We start from the raw sequence: 12,700 nt of genomic DNA, 5'->3' as shown, positions 1-12,700 counted from the left end.
ATTGTTTGAAGAGACATAATTGACTGTGACACTCAAGATGGCTACCAGGTAAGCATTTCTTAATTTTTCTCTCCAGATAAAAGTTGAAATTTTGTTTGTTATAGTACCTACAACTTTTTAGGTCTCATTACCGAAACATGAGTTTGTAAATGAATATATTTAATGTAATGTTGCGGTAATGAGAATTTTTGATAATGATAATCTAAAAATGTAAATAATGGTTATAGTAAGTTTAGACCTTAATCTTATATGTGCAAAAAATAAATAAAAAATTGGCTTCAAGGGCTTTTTAAAAAAATCTGATGCTGGACACCTTTTAAGTCTGGATTTCGTGAGAATCACCCGTATATATTATCAGTCTGTGTGTCAACTGTCAACCTATGACCTTCTAACGCAATGCTTTACCACTGAGCTATACATGAACAGTTCCTGCAGATTTTACTCACTGAACGCATATAATTTTATGTACAATATATACAACATTTATTTCAATTAAATGATATAAAATAGACAATGAATTTACCATAGAAAAATACAGCTAATAAATACAAACAACATTTTTGTGCTTTACACTTTTACAAAACATTGGACACATTTGGCAAGCAAACGTGTCACGGGCACAAGTTAGATGATTCTCAGTACTGATGACATAGCTAAATACATTTATTTAAAAATCACCAGAGATATCATGTTTAAAATGATCTTACAGTATAACCTCTAAAGCAGGCTTGTAGTTGGCAAGAACCTTCCTGACAACCACGAGTTGATGTGACATACATGTGATAACCTCATTTCTGTCTTTCATATTCCCTCTGTCACTTTCTAATCCTTCATCTACCTCCCAAGTGAGCTGTACTGTAATTGCTCACTTCCCATTTCGCCTCCCCGCTTCCTCTTTGTCCTCTATTTTCACATCTTGCTCAAATTTCCCTTCGCCACTTTCCTTCTGATGGGATTTTCCAAATATTCCAACTGTTCAAAATATTCAGAGAAGTTTTTTTTAAATCATAAATAGCAAATAATATATATATATATATATATATGGTCTTGGTTTTAAATACACAAATACCACTACAAACAAGCTGCTCTAATATTAGGACGAATATGACCCTTGCACGTACTGAATCGAGTTAAAAGCAATGGGGCCGTATACTTTACCATTACTAAACTACTCATTACGACAAGTAAACGTTACAAAAAAAAATACTCACGTCAAAACCCATTACAATAATTAAGAATGACCCCAAGCTAGTCAAATAGAAGTAGTATTTAGACCAATCACAGCACAGATTACCTTCAACATTTCTGTCTTAAACACAAATAAAATAGCTTTTATGTCTGTTGTTGAACATTTGTCTTTTATACAAACAATAAAATATAGAAATGGCATGTATTAATAGATCTGCATTAACATAACATCCCATGATTAATAAATACCATGGAGACACTCCAGCAAAACTAACCAGCTTCTGAAATTTCAGTGGTCACACATGATGAGTCAAGCTCACACATTAGTCTAGTGAAGAAATTGTGTTACGACTTGCCAACATGTATGGACACCCAGAAAGCATATTAATATCAACACAGGCATAAAAAAGTAGCCTAATGGTATCATATCATTAGCTATAGCTTTATGCAGATGTATACACTTGTCATAATGAGTCCAGCACAACATATATTAGACTGTATGATGTATACATACAGTATATACTGTATGTCTGCGTATATGTGTGTGTAAGTAAATTTAACAGTCCAAAATAAAACTGTTTCCCAACTGGCGTGTTTTTGCTCCTTTATATGCAAGTATAAATAACTTTAGAAATCGCTGCAAATAGTTCTGTGCAACCGAGCAAACGTGGTCCTGTGTGATCATACTGTGTACCTATATGTGTCTGTGTATCCATGAGTGTGGTGCCACTGCGCCCTAGGATGCTCCCTGCTCTCTAGAGGCGTGCACCTGTTGCGGCGTCTTCACTATGGTTATGACGGAGGCCGTGTTCAGGCGAGGCGTGGCGGCCAGTAAACTGGCTCCCCCAGACTCCAAACCTCGAGCGAAGCGCTGCAAAGCAGCGAGGCGGGCCCCCAATCCTTCCAATTCCCGCCGCATGCCTGCGTTTTCCGCTCCCAGCCGCTCCACTTCCCGCTGGAGCTCCTTCTTTTGCTGCTCCAAGGCCTCACGCTGGGACACGCGCTTCACCCGGCAGCTGGCTGCATAGCCCCGGTTTTTCAACGTACGTCTCCTCTGTTTCAGCTTCTGCACCTCGTCCCGTGACAAACCACGCAGGTGCAAGTTCAGCTCGCGCACTGACAGCGACATGAGCTCACTGTCGCTCAGCACTGGAACGTTCTCGCCACATTCCCTTTTTACCTGAAAGCATGGGACAGTTTAGTTTACATGTTACTCGTCTAGTTGTGAATTAGATTTGAAGGACAAGTTCGGTGGTTTGCACTTGGAGCCCTGTTTTCGGATTGTTTATGATGAAGTAGAACGGTTTTGGGTTTTTGTTGTATTACCTCCCACCTCTACAATGGCACTATAGGTGCACTGGAACAATCCTTCCTGAAATGCATTAAACTTTCTTTTACAAAGACGTGAAACTTACCGAGTGGTCAGGGGTGTTCACTGATATGCTCAAATTGGTGGATTATCGACACCAACTGGTCTGGAGTGTATATTATTCAGGCTCTCAACGGAAGAATGTACGGGTGTGAGGCGTTTGGAAAAATAGGTCCACAAGTTTACAACGAATGCTAAAACACCTGTTGGAAAGCATCTTTTTCAGCGATTTTTGTGTGAGCATATCAGTGAACACCCCTGACCACTCGGTGAGTTTCACGTCTTTTTAAACGAAAGTATAATGCATTTTAGGAAGGATTGTTCCAGTGCACCCATGCAGCCACTGCAGAGGTGAGGGGTGACACAACAAAAAAACGAAAATTCTCGAGCCCGCACCACAAGTCCAAACCTCAGTCAAAACCGTTCGACTTCATCACAAACAATCTGAAAACAGGGCTCCAAGTGCAAAATACCGAACTTGTCCTTTAAAGCTATAAAGTACTCCTAAATGTTAAACTAACCTTTGGTAGATATGCATTTTTAATTATAGACTCGGATACTGACTCGCCCTTAACTCATCTGTCACTGACTAGCAAGTAGCAAATCATGGGACATGACCAGGCTTAGATAAAACCTGCTCACTATTATTGTATATTTTATTATATTGTGTGGAGTGATGTTAATTTAACTTAACTACAGCTTGTTGAAATAGATATGGATGATCTATTTCAAGTTTCAATTTTTCTTTTTATAAGGAAGGAAGTAAAAATAAATCATATACTCATTTTATAGTCTGTGCTGACGTAACAAAAGGAAACGTTCACCCAAATATGCATTCCTGCGTGTACTGTGAATAGTTGTCATATTCTTGTTTAGTTACGAGATTGACAAGAACCAATTAGATTCGACGTTACTGATGTGGTGCAATAATGGAATTTAACACTTTGATCTGTATGTTTCCATATGAAGCATTTTCTCTCAGAAGATATATATTAATTCACTGAAGTCACATTAATAATAAATGTGCTGTTTGGAGCTTCTTTTACAAGATAACATGATGGGATTTTAATATAGAAGTGTGTTTAACTAAAGAAATAAAGTCATGTACTGTGATAGCATGTGAATTATAAAAGTATTTTCATATTTGGGTGAACTACTCCTTTAAATGAGGCATAACCTGTCATTGTGAATGGGACATAGCATTACTCTACATGTATCCTCTGATATTAAATGGGCTCGTGATAATATTTTTGTCGGTAAGTGATTGTTAAGTTACCTTGAGAGCTTTACTAGCTCTGCCGTCTGAAGTCATTGTCTGGTTTTATTTATCCCTGAAACCTGTAAATGGAATGAAAAGCAGAACATCAGACAATGTCTTATCTAAGGGTTGTTTCTTGCTTACGAGCCTAAATATTTTGAAAGCTCATGAACCGTCAATTTTCACTTTAATTTGTTAAAACTAGGTTTGATCTCGTGTTATTTTTTTAAGTAAATGGTGAATGGTCAAAGTCCATATGGAGAAGTAAACGCTGCTGTGTGCTGACCACGAGTTTCCAGTCATGTGTGGGCAGGACGACTGAAATAACCGAGCGCCTGTAAGCAGCGTTTTAACACCGTCACCGTGATTCAGCACAAGTCCTCCATTCCTGTCTCAAGCAGCCTTTACTTTCACATTCACAGTTTTACATCGTTTATAAAGTTCTCAACAGAAATATATTCTTACTTATATTAAAATTTACAGCTAAGTTAGTTTAAAACCTAACTTAAATAAAACATTTGGTGTACGCCACCAGTTGGAGTTTACTATTACAATGATTAGGTAACAAGTTACACAATTTCTTTTAGCGAAAATTAAAAACATTTTTTTTTAAACATGTGACTTAAAACATAGTAAGGGTGTGTAACGACTTGACAACTCGTTTTTGACATACGTTCAAAGCAAGACCTTGCTGACTTGACATTTCTCATAAAAACAACTTACGCTGTTATATAAAATTCCTAAGAATATATATAATTACTTATTCAATATAAATATTAATATTTTAGTGAAAACACTTCTTAGTATCTTTCACAACCCCAGCCGTCAACATCTTAGCGGCTATTTCCTTATTTCGCGTTAGCTCGGTGCTACAGCTCGTGTCATGATAAAAACACGCGCCATACTGACGTTTATGTTGACTAATACTGTTGGAATTTATCAAATATGACTTTAAATCAACTCTGAAAGCACAAATATATTACATAATGTTATAAATGGAGGTTATTATTTTTAAAACTGCGTGCACTACAGCAGGTTGGCTAACACCCCCCGTTTCCTTAGTGTAAACAAATACCGAAAGGAGAAATTAGAAAATCTTGCCTTGTGTTGCTTGCTTTATTTCACAAGTCGCCGGATAGCGAAGTCCACGATTATCACCGCCGTCCCGAGATTTCAAATAACATACGTTATCACAATTCGGCCCGTGTTTAGACGGACTATAGAGCAAAACGCCTTTTTCCCGGAATCACTCCACCGTCCGCGGGCTGGATCCTTTCATTCATAAAAAACACACACACGATGACTCAAGGCTTTAAGAATGAGGGCGGGACCTTAGCAGACACATACACGCATACACAAATCTGTCAACAACCTTGTGAAACTCCCATAGTAGGCATATTTTCGTCTTTTCGCCACCCCATGGTTTTATTCCATGTGATAATGTGTTTTCTGTGTAAGTTCCTCCTACACTTAATTATAAAATTAAAGGGAACTGCGTCAATGAAAGCAAAAGTGAGACAAGGTTAAACTTTCCCGAATTTAGCAGAACTCTTTTAGGAACTACAGTAGTGTAGATTTTTATAAAGAGTAATGTAACAAACATTTGAAAGATTTTAAAAAATGTGAAACACTTTTTATCGTTCACTACGCAGAAGCATAATATGCAGTGAGTCCTCCCTGTCGCTAGGTGTCGCATTACCTCATTGTGTGTGTTTCCTTGCAGGGCACCGGGGAAGTACATCCGACTCACATGTAACCCAAGTGACCTCGGTATTCAATGCGTGCTCTGTTAATCTAAATCGTTGTGAGCGTGTATAACCGGTTATAACAACGACCACCAATTTTTTTTACAAAGGTATATTTGAAACCTAGGTAAAGTCACCTTTTGTCAGATTTTAAATGGCTACTATCCAGGAACTCTCTCCAGATTCGGGCCGTGTGGAGACACGATCCCTTGAAGATGAGATAGAGGGAGATGATGAAGATGAAGAGGTAATATTTTTGGATTAAAAAGCTAAGGAAAATATATATATTTTTTTGACTGTTAGCATAGACTAGCAGTTTAGCTTTGCAATGGCGTTTTAATCTATTAAAATTGAATTCATATGCCTTTAACATTTCATATACACTATATAAAACATATTTTAATATTACATATTTACCAGTGGAAACCACCAACTGTCAAGTGCAGTATACCTGATTGCTTAAACGTCCTTTGAATGTTGAGTTACCTGTTTGAGGCCATTAGGTCCAATGTGTCATGCATTTAGACTTGTTTCTGCCCAATTCTTATTTGATGTGGTATTGTTTCTTACAGTTGGATGAAACATTGCTGGAGAGACTCTGGGGTCTAACTGAGATGTTTCCAGATTCAATGAGATCTGCAGCTGAAGTATCTGCACAGTGTTCACTATCTGTAGCAAAAAAACTTTATAGGTGAGCTTGTCGCAGTTGACATAAATTTATAATGGTTGCTTTTATAAACTGCAAATTTCTTACCTTTTAGACCTCACATAATGTTTTGTTGATTGTGTTTGTCCTGTAGTTTTTCCCGCTCAGCTCTATGGATCGGTACAACTTCATTTATGATTTTGGTTCTGCCGGTTGTCTTTGAAACGGAGCGGTTACAGCTGGAACAACAACAATTACAACAGCAGAGACAGGTACAGTATATAAATACTTAAAGTGAAAATAAAAACTTAAATCAATTGTTCACAAGTTTAACATTCATTCTGATTTCTGTTCACCATGGTGAGAATGACATGTACTTGGTCAATGTCTGTTAAGTATCTAGCTCGTTCCAATGAGTTGTAGGGGCCATTGACAGAAGTGGTGACATAATTAATGTATTCATGTAGAAATACACTTTGTATCAGTTCGGAATAGATGAATAATTTAGAGTAAACAGGTGCCTTGGTTGTCTTGGAGGAAATGTTTTATTACCATTCATTTTTATGTTTCTTCTGTGTCTGTTTTGAGTAACATATACCTTTGTGTTCTGCTTTTACAGATTTTGTTGGGTCCAAATGCTGGCATGTCTGGAGGAATGTCTGGAATGATGCCTCCTGCCCCTGGAAAGCTCTGATTGCATAATGTAACATACATAACTTGCAGATCGTTAAGGTTGAAGACAAACAGAAGAATGGGAAAGAGAGAGGGAGCAGGAACTGAAGATACTGTGTTTGGTCAACATCAAGTCAAGGTCAAAGTCATTGCCTTGGAGAGATGATGACTTTTTTGAACTTCCCTCTCTCTCTGCCTTTCTCACCAAAATGCATAGACTGAAGGCTTAAGCTCTGACCTTTTCCTTTTTATAGGTATCGTGAGACATTATATTTTCCAAGGGACTGTTCAGTCTATGGTGCAACATTTGCCATTGTAACGTACTGTATCAACACTTAAGTTGTAGAAAATCATTAACTTCATCAAAGATCTGTGCATTTTAATGAGGGTACACCAAGCCCAATGCTGATTGTGAAATTTTCTGTCTTCAGATTATAGTTATTTCTTGTTTTTGATTTAGAAATGTTAAAACCTTTAGAAATGGCTCTCTACCTGTATTTTACAGGTTAAACGAAGATCATGCAAAGCTACTACGTTGTGTGTACATTCTGAGACAAAAGCCATACGGTCCAAGTGAATCGTTGTATAATTTCTCTGTGGGGTTTGAGAAATACTTGTTCAAAACATACTGTCAATAATAGGGACTCCTGTGAGTTTCACATGACAGCAGGAATAAAAATAAATCCACCCGGGTCTTTGTATTTTTTTTATCATATATTTTATATAACAGAATAACTAAAACAGTTGTAAAACTAATTCGTGTTTTGTCTTTTAGACGAAAAAAGTTTGGCATAAAAAGTTTGAAAGGCGCCTTTATCAATGAAGTCCTACAAAATAAAAGTCACCATAAAACAACTTGATAGAATTCTTTCAAAATAGAATTATTTTTGTATTTTATATCTTACGTAAATTACGTATATTTATTAATGATGGATACAGTATTTTTACGGAGCAAAAGATAAAATGTCCCTCCAAAGGACCTTTGCTTGTTGTTCAGAAAAATATATTTACATAAAATATACATTTTGTTTGTCTGTCTCAGTACCATTCATAAGTGCTGTTTAATATCGGTTGTACATTAAAATAAAGAAAAGTCTTTAGAAACAACAATAACAACAAAGATTAAACGTGACGTTCATGACAGCTGTCAAGCTCGCGAGACACCTGCTAGCGGCGCGAAAACACTCGGCGCGAAGACACTGAAGTTTCGGTCAGCGTTCCCTCAGATTTAAACGTGAGGTAAAATGTCATTCACATGAATTATTTTTTGTTTAAACAGTATTTACACACTTATAACAGCAGACATTTATCCACGGAAACGATATATTTTATTGTATGCGGTTTTTTTTTTACCGATTAATAGAATGAAGTGTGCGGAGGACCAGACTTTGGAGGATGAGGCGGGGTTCCAGGAAGATGAGGTGATACACATTCATTTCTATGGTGCAGCCAGAGCCAGTACAATTAATTACAATACAGTTAATGAAAGTAAACTAAAAACATGAAACTTTACTGTAGCCTAATAATGATAAAGTTCAAATTATCCACAGGAATCTTTCTTTCAAGACATAGAGCTCTTACAGAAGCATGGCATTGTGAGTAAAATGACTTGGGTTCAATATTGTAATTTAGAAGTTGTAAAAAATCATGACTGATGCTGTGCCTCTTTATGAAGAACATGGCTGACATTAAGAAACTGAAGTCGGGGGGGATTTGTACTGTGAAAGGAGTACAGATGACAACGCGCCGTGCCCTCTGTAATGTGAAGGGACTCTCTGAGGCTAAAGTGGACAAAATAAAGGAAGCAGCTGGAAAGTTGATGGTAATTTGATGTATTATTGTATTGGCATGAAAATATTCTTTTTTTTTATTGAAAAGCTATTTTTATTTGATGGAGCTTTAAAATGCTATGCAGGTGTGTGGATTTCAAACAGCCTCTGAATACAGTGTGAGAAGGAGACAAGTCTTTCACATCACAACTGGCAGTCTGGAATTTGAGTAAGAAATAAAAATAACCCTTAACCCATATTTACAGATCAAACACAATAGTTCTGATCTGAAGAACTGAGACACAAAACCTGTTGACAGTCTGTTTTGTAGGCCTGTGAAGTATGCAGGGAGAAACAAAATAGACAGCAATGCAAACAAACCTACCTTTTGAGAGAAAATGCTTCTCATATCTTTTGTTAATGTTTAAAAGCGGCGTCATCAATGAAATCCTATGGCATCTGGAGTCAATTCACCTGCCACTCATTCACTGCTTTTATTGACATTCTGTAGCTATAATAAGCAATTTTGCTATTGTGTTAATATCGCCACATAATGTCTAATGTAACATCTGGATATTGTAGAAAAATGAGTTGAGAATTCTAGTTGAGAGCTTTTATGTCTCTTTTAGCAAACTCCTTGGAGGAGGTGTGGAGAGTATGGCCATTACTGAAGCTTTTGGTGGTAGAGTACTTTTTGATAACATGATTATGTGCCACAATTATATGCTATGACTTTTACTTGTTTAAGCCAAAATTACATGTTTTTTTATCCTTTTTTATGTCTCATTCAGAGTTCAGAACTGGAAAGACTCAACTCTCTCATACACTTTGCGGTAAGGTTTTGCTTATGAAATAAAATCTGAAATGTATTATTTCTAAACAGTTAAAGCTCTGATTACGAACCATCAACTTTACTCAGCTTCTCTTTTCCTTAGTAACTGCTCAGCTTCCTGGTGAATGTGGGTACACAGGAGGAAAGGTCATCTTTATTGATTCTGAGAACACCTTGTATCCCTTCCACATTTGCTTTTTGGTAACTCTTTAGTTTAGGGACCAATTCTCATTATTAACTACGTAGTTGCTTATTTGCATGCATATTACTAGGATATTGGCTGTTTATTAGTAGCCTCCTCAATGCTTTATTTTGCATTACCTTCTTTTACATCCTGTAATCCCACCCAATACCTCAATTTAACCAAACTATCTTATAGTTAATAGTGTGTAATACAGTGTGACTGCTTTTTTGTGCCGAATTCATCTTTTCATGATATGTAATATGAAGAACCCCTTCATTTATCCTTAATAATTGTTACATCAGTCGCCCAGAGCGGTTAAGGGACATAGCTGACCGCTTTAATGTGGATCACGAGGCTGTATTGGATAATGTGCTATATGCACGTGCTTACACGAGTAAGTGGAAATTTGCTTTTTTTCAGTTTACATATTTGAATTGTCATTTTATTTTGCAGCATTAAAGGCTAGACAACGAGGTGCAAAGGGTCCTGTTTAAATATGTCATTTTACTGATAGGTGAGCATCAAATGGAGTTACTAGACTTTGTTGCAGCCAAGTTTCATGAGGAGGGAGGTGTCTTCAAGCTCCTGGTAATTCAAAGAGTAGAAACTTTAAAGTTTAACTTTATAGGAAATAGTTTTACGTAACCTTATGGCCATGAAAACTATATTTTCTACAGATAATAGACTCAATCATGGCTCTCTTCCGGGTGGACTTCTCTGGAAGAGGTGAGCTGGCTGAGAGACAACAGAAGCTTGCACAAATGCTTTCCAGACTGCAAAAGATCTCAGAAGGTCTGTTTTCGTATTATTTCCAAAATAATCTATTCAATTCACTTAAAGGGGACATATCATGACTTTTTTCATGTTTAAGTGCTATAATTGGGTCCCCAGTGCTTCTATCAACCTAGAAAATGTGAAAAAGAACATCACAGTATCTTAGTTTTGGTAAACCATTCTTTGCAAGCATGTGAACAAATGGGTCATTTGAAATTTGTCTCCTTGTGGTGTCATAAGGGGATAATACCGCCCCTTAATCTGCACTATCCAACCATTTAGTGAAGAGATCAGCCCATTGGCATTTAAAATGACATACCCAAAAACGGCACACCTACAAGTGGCAATTTTAACATTCTATAATAAATAATCTATATGGTATTTTAAGAACTTCACATATGTAGTATACACTGGGGACACCAAAGATTTATTTAACATCTTGAAAAAGTCTTTTGAAATGTCCCCTTTAAAGAAACTAGAAACATAACCCTGACATTCAATGCTAGTCAGCCATCATCATTGAACTAAGCACATGGTATTTACTTTGGAGATTATTGTTTGGCTTTTGCTCTGATCGATAATATCTGTTTTGTGGGAAATAGAGTACAACGTTGCAGTATTTGTTACCAATCAGATGACTGCAGACCCAGGAGCTGGAATGACGTAAGTATAAGACTAGAAATTAAGTTTTTAATTATAAAATATATACTGCTTGCAAACTAAATGGCAAACGTATTATCTTAGATTTCAAGCAGATCCAAAAAAGCCTATTGGAGGACACATCCTGGCCCATGCCTCCACCACACGCATCAGCTTAAGGAAAGGGCGTGCTGAACTGAGAATTGCCAAGATTTTTGATAGGTAATAAATGTTTTTTGTATTTGCTAATAGAAATTAAAAATAGATTACATAATAGAAGATATAATTGCTTTTCAGCTAGATATACTATACATTATTGCAGATTTTACAGTGGAAATCATTTACATGATAAAATATTACTAGTAGAATAATACAACAACAATTATACATTTAAACATATATGGGTGATTCTCAAGAAAATCCAGTGTCCATTCTCACGAAATCCGTGTCCATCATCAGAATTTTTAAAAATCCCTTGAAGCCAATTTTTTTTTGCACATATAAGAAGGTCTGAACTTACTATAACTAAGTTAAAAAATATTTCCTATAAAATTATTTACATTTTTTAGATTATCATTATCAAAATTTATCATTACCGCAACATGATATTACATTAAATATATGCATTTACAAACTCGTGTTTCGGTAATGAGAACTAAAAAGTTTTAGGTACTATGACAAACAAAATTTCAACTTTTATCTGGAGAGAAAAAATAAGAACTGCTTACCTGGTAGCCATTTTGAGTGTCACAGTCAATTATGTCCCTTTCAACAATTTTTTAAAAAAATGTAGTTCCTTGAGGGCTTAAACAATGATTGAAAATTGTTGCGGAGGATGAGAATTTTTTTTTTACCAATGATCACCAAATACCACATGTTTCTTTACTGTAAATGTTTATAGTACAACATGCACTGAAGCATTTTATTTTTTAGATTTTTTAAATTATAAATATTTCCATGTCAAAGAACCCAAATCCAGTCATGGACACATTGCGGTAATGAAAAATTTCCCCTTAAATGTGGCAAAAACAACAAAATTGGTTTGTATGATGTCATTTGAAATCATGTGCAAAATAGTACATGAAGAGATGTTAGTAACTGTATGCTTCTTATTTTGATACTCTTACTTTGCATTTACTTTTTTTTATCAAAATGTTTCAAGACACCTCATAAGTCGAATTTCGCGAGAATCACCCATATGTCTAACATAGTTGTCTGTAAATCTCTATACTTTTTCTGATTTTCTGATTATCAACAAAACCTTTGCTTTTTTTTATAGCCCAGACATGCCAGAAAATGAGGCTACTTTTGCCATTACTGCTGGAGGAATATCAGATGCCAAAGACTAAAAATCTACACAATTCCTAAAACATTTCCAAGTTATTCCTCAGGATGGAATTTGTTCCAGTTAATGCACATTACAGTTGTATTTATTTATTTGCATGTTTATCGATTCTCAATCTGTTTATTATTGTCATTTTGAAAAAATGGCATTTTAATAGTGACTTAATATTTATTACTTGTGTAAACAAAAATATTTATTGCTTGTGTATATGTTTTATTTTATTGCAAAATAAAATACAGTTAAAAATCTAGAAATATATATTTAAAATGTTCGCTGTAA

The 12,700-nt window shown here is 35.9% G+C and overlaps 4 protein-coding genes across 5 annotated transcripts in view; 2 read left to right on the top strand and 2 right to left on the bottom strand.

The window, feature by feature from the left end:
• Positions 1-12,700, bottom strand: part of zc3h7bb (zinc finger CCCH-type containing 7Bb) — a 497,977-nt gene that overhangs the window by 134,026 nt on the left and 351,251 nt on the right. The window lies entirely within an intron of this gene.
• On the bottom strand, positions 460-5,188 carry maff (v-maf avian musculoaponeurotic fibrosarcoma oncogene homolog F). Its single transcript, XM_055176056.2, has 3 exons — positions 4,917-5,188; positions 3,834-3,895; positions 460-2,368 (listed from the first exon to the last, which is right to left on the bottom strand). The coding sequence occupies exons 2-3, from the start codon at positions 3,867-3,869 to the stop codon at positions 1,925-1,927; spliced, it is 480 nt and encodes a 159-aa protein (XP_055032031.1). The 5' UTR covers positions 3,870-3,895; positions 4,917-5,188; the 3' UTR covers positions 460-1,924.
• On the top strand, positions 5,511-7,570 carry tomm22 (translocase of outer mitochondrial membrane 22 homolog (yeast)). Its single transcript, XM_055176058.2, has 4 exons — positions 5,511-5,807; positions 6,133-6,251; positions 6,361-6,478; positions 6,826-7,570. Exons 1-4 carry the CDS (start codon positions 5,715-5,717, stop codon positions 6,898-6,900), a joined length of 405 nt encoding a protein of 134 aa, XP_055032033.1. The 5' UTR covers positions 5,511-5,714; the 3' UTR covers positions 6,901-7,570.
• dmc1 (DNA meiotic recombinase 1) lies at positions 7,974-12,679 on the top strand. 2 transcript variants are annotated; one of them, XM_055176053.2, is made up of 14 exons: positions 7,974-8,117; positions 8,242-8,299; positions 8,429-8,473; positions 8,554-8,700; positions 8,794-8,876; positions 9,277-9,329; positions 9,439-9,480; positions 9,583-9,655; positions 9,966-10,057; positions 10,178-10,251; positions 10,341-10,455; positions 11,040-11,100; positions 11,182-11,298; positions 12,356-12,679. In XM_055176053.2, the coding sequence occupies exons 2-14, from the start codon at positions 8,243-8,245 to the stop codon at positions 12,423-12,425; spliced, it is 1,029 nt and encodes a 342-aa protein (XP_055032028.2). In that variant the 5' UTR covers positions 7,974-8,117; position 8,242; the 3' UTR covers positions 12,426-12,679. The 2 variants fall into 2 exon arrangements, with proteins under 2 accessions (XP_055032028.2, XP_055032029.2); XM_055176054.2 differs by having other exon boundaries at positions 8,044-8,112.

The sequence above is a fragment of the Misgurnus anguillicaudatus genome, chromosome 4 (assembly GCF_027580225.2).
Source record: "Misgurnus anguillicaudatus chromosome 4, ASM2758022v2, whole genome shotgun sequence".
NCBI lineage: Eukaryota > Metazoa > Chordata > Actinopteri > Cypriniformes > Cobitidae > Misgurnus > Misgurnus anguillicaudatus.
The sequence above is the reverse complement of the archived record's forward strand: the minus strand, read 5'-3'. Positions and strand labels throughout refer to the sequence as shown.

Coding starts and splice junctions, on each gene's coding strand:
- tomm22 (XM_055176058.2), top strand. CDS start 5,715: ATGGCTACTATCCAGGAACTCTCTCCAGATTCGGGCCGTGTGGAGACA. Junction 5,808..6,132: donor GAGATGATGAAGATGAAGAG/GTAATATTTTTG, acceptor TGTTTCTTACAG/TTGGATGAAACATTGCTGGA. Junction 6,252..6,360: donor GTAGCAAAAAAACTTTATAG/GTGAGCTTGTCG, acceptor TTTGTCCTGTAG/TTTTTCCCGCTCAGCTCTAT.
- maff (XM_055176056.2), bottom strand. CDS start 3,869: ATGACTTCAGACGGCAGAGCTAGTAAAGCTCTCAAG. Junction 2,369..3,833: donor GAGCTAGTAAAGCTCTCAAG/GTAACTTAACAA, acceptor CCATGCTTTCAG/GTAAAAAGGGAATGTGGCGA.
- dmc1 (XM_055176053.2), top strand. CDS start 8,243: ATGAAGTGTGCGGAGGACCAGACTTTGGAGGATGAGGCGGGGTTCCAG. Junction 10,252..10,340: donor GAGGTGTCTTCAAGCTCCTG/GTAATTCAAAGA, acceptor TATTTTCTACAG/ATAATAGACTCAATCATGGC. Junction 11,299..12,355: donor ATTGCCAAGATTTTTGATAG/GTAATAAATGTT, acceptor TTTTTTTTATAG/CCCAGACATGCCAGAAAATG.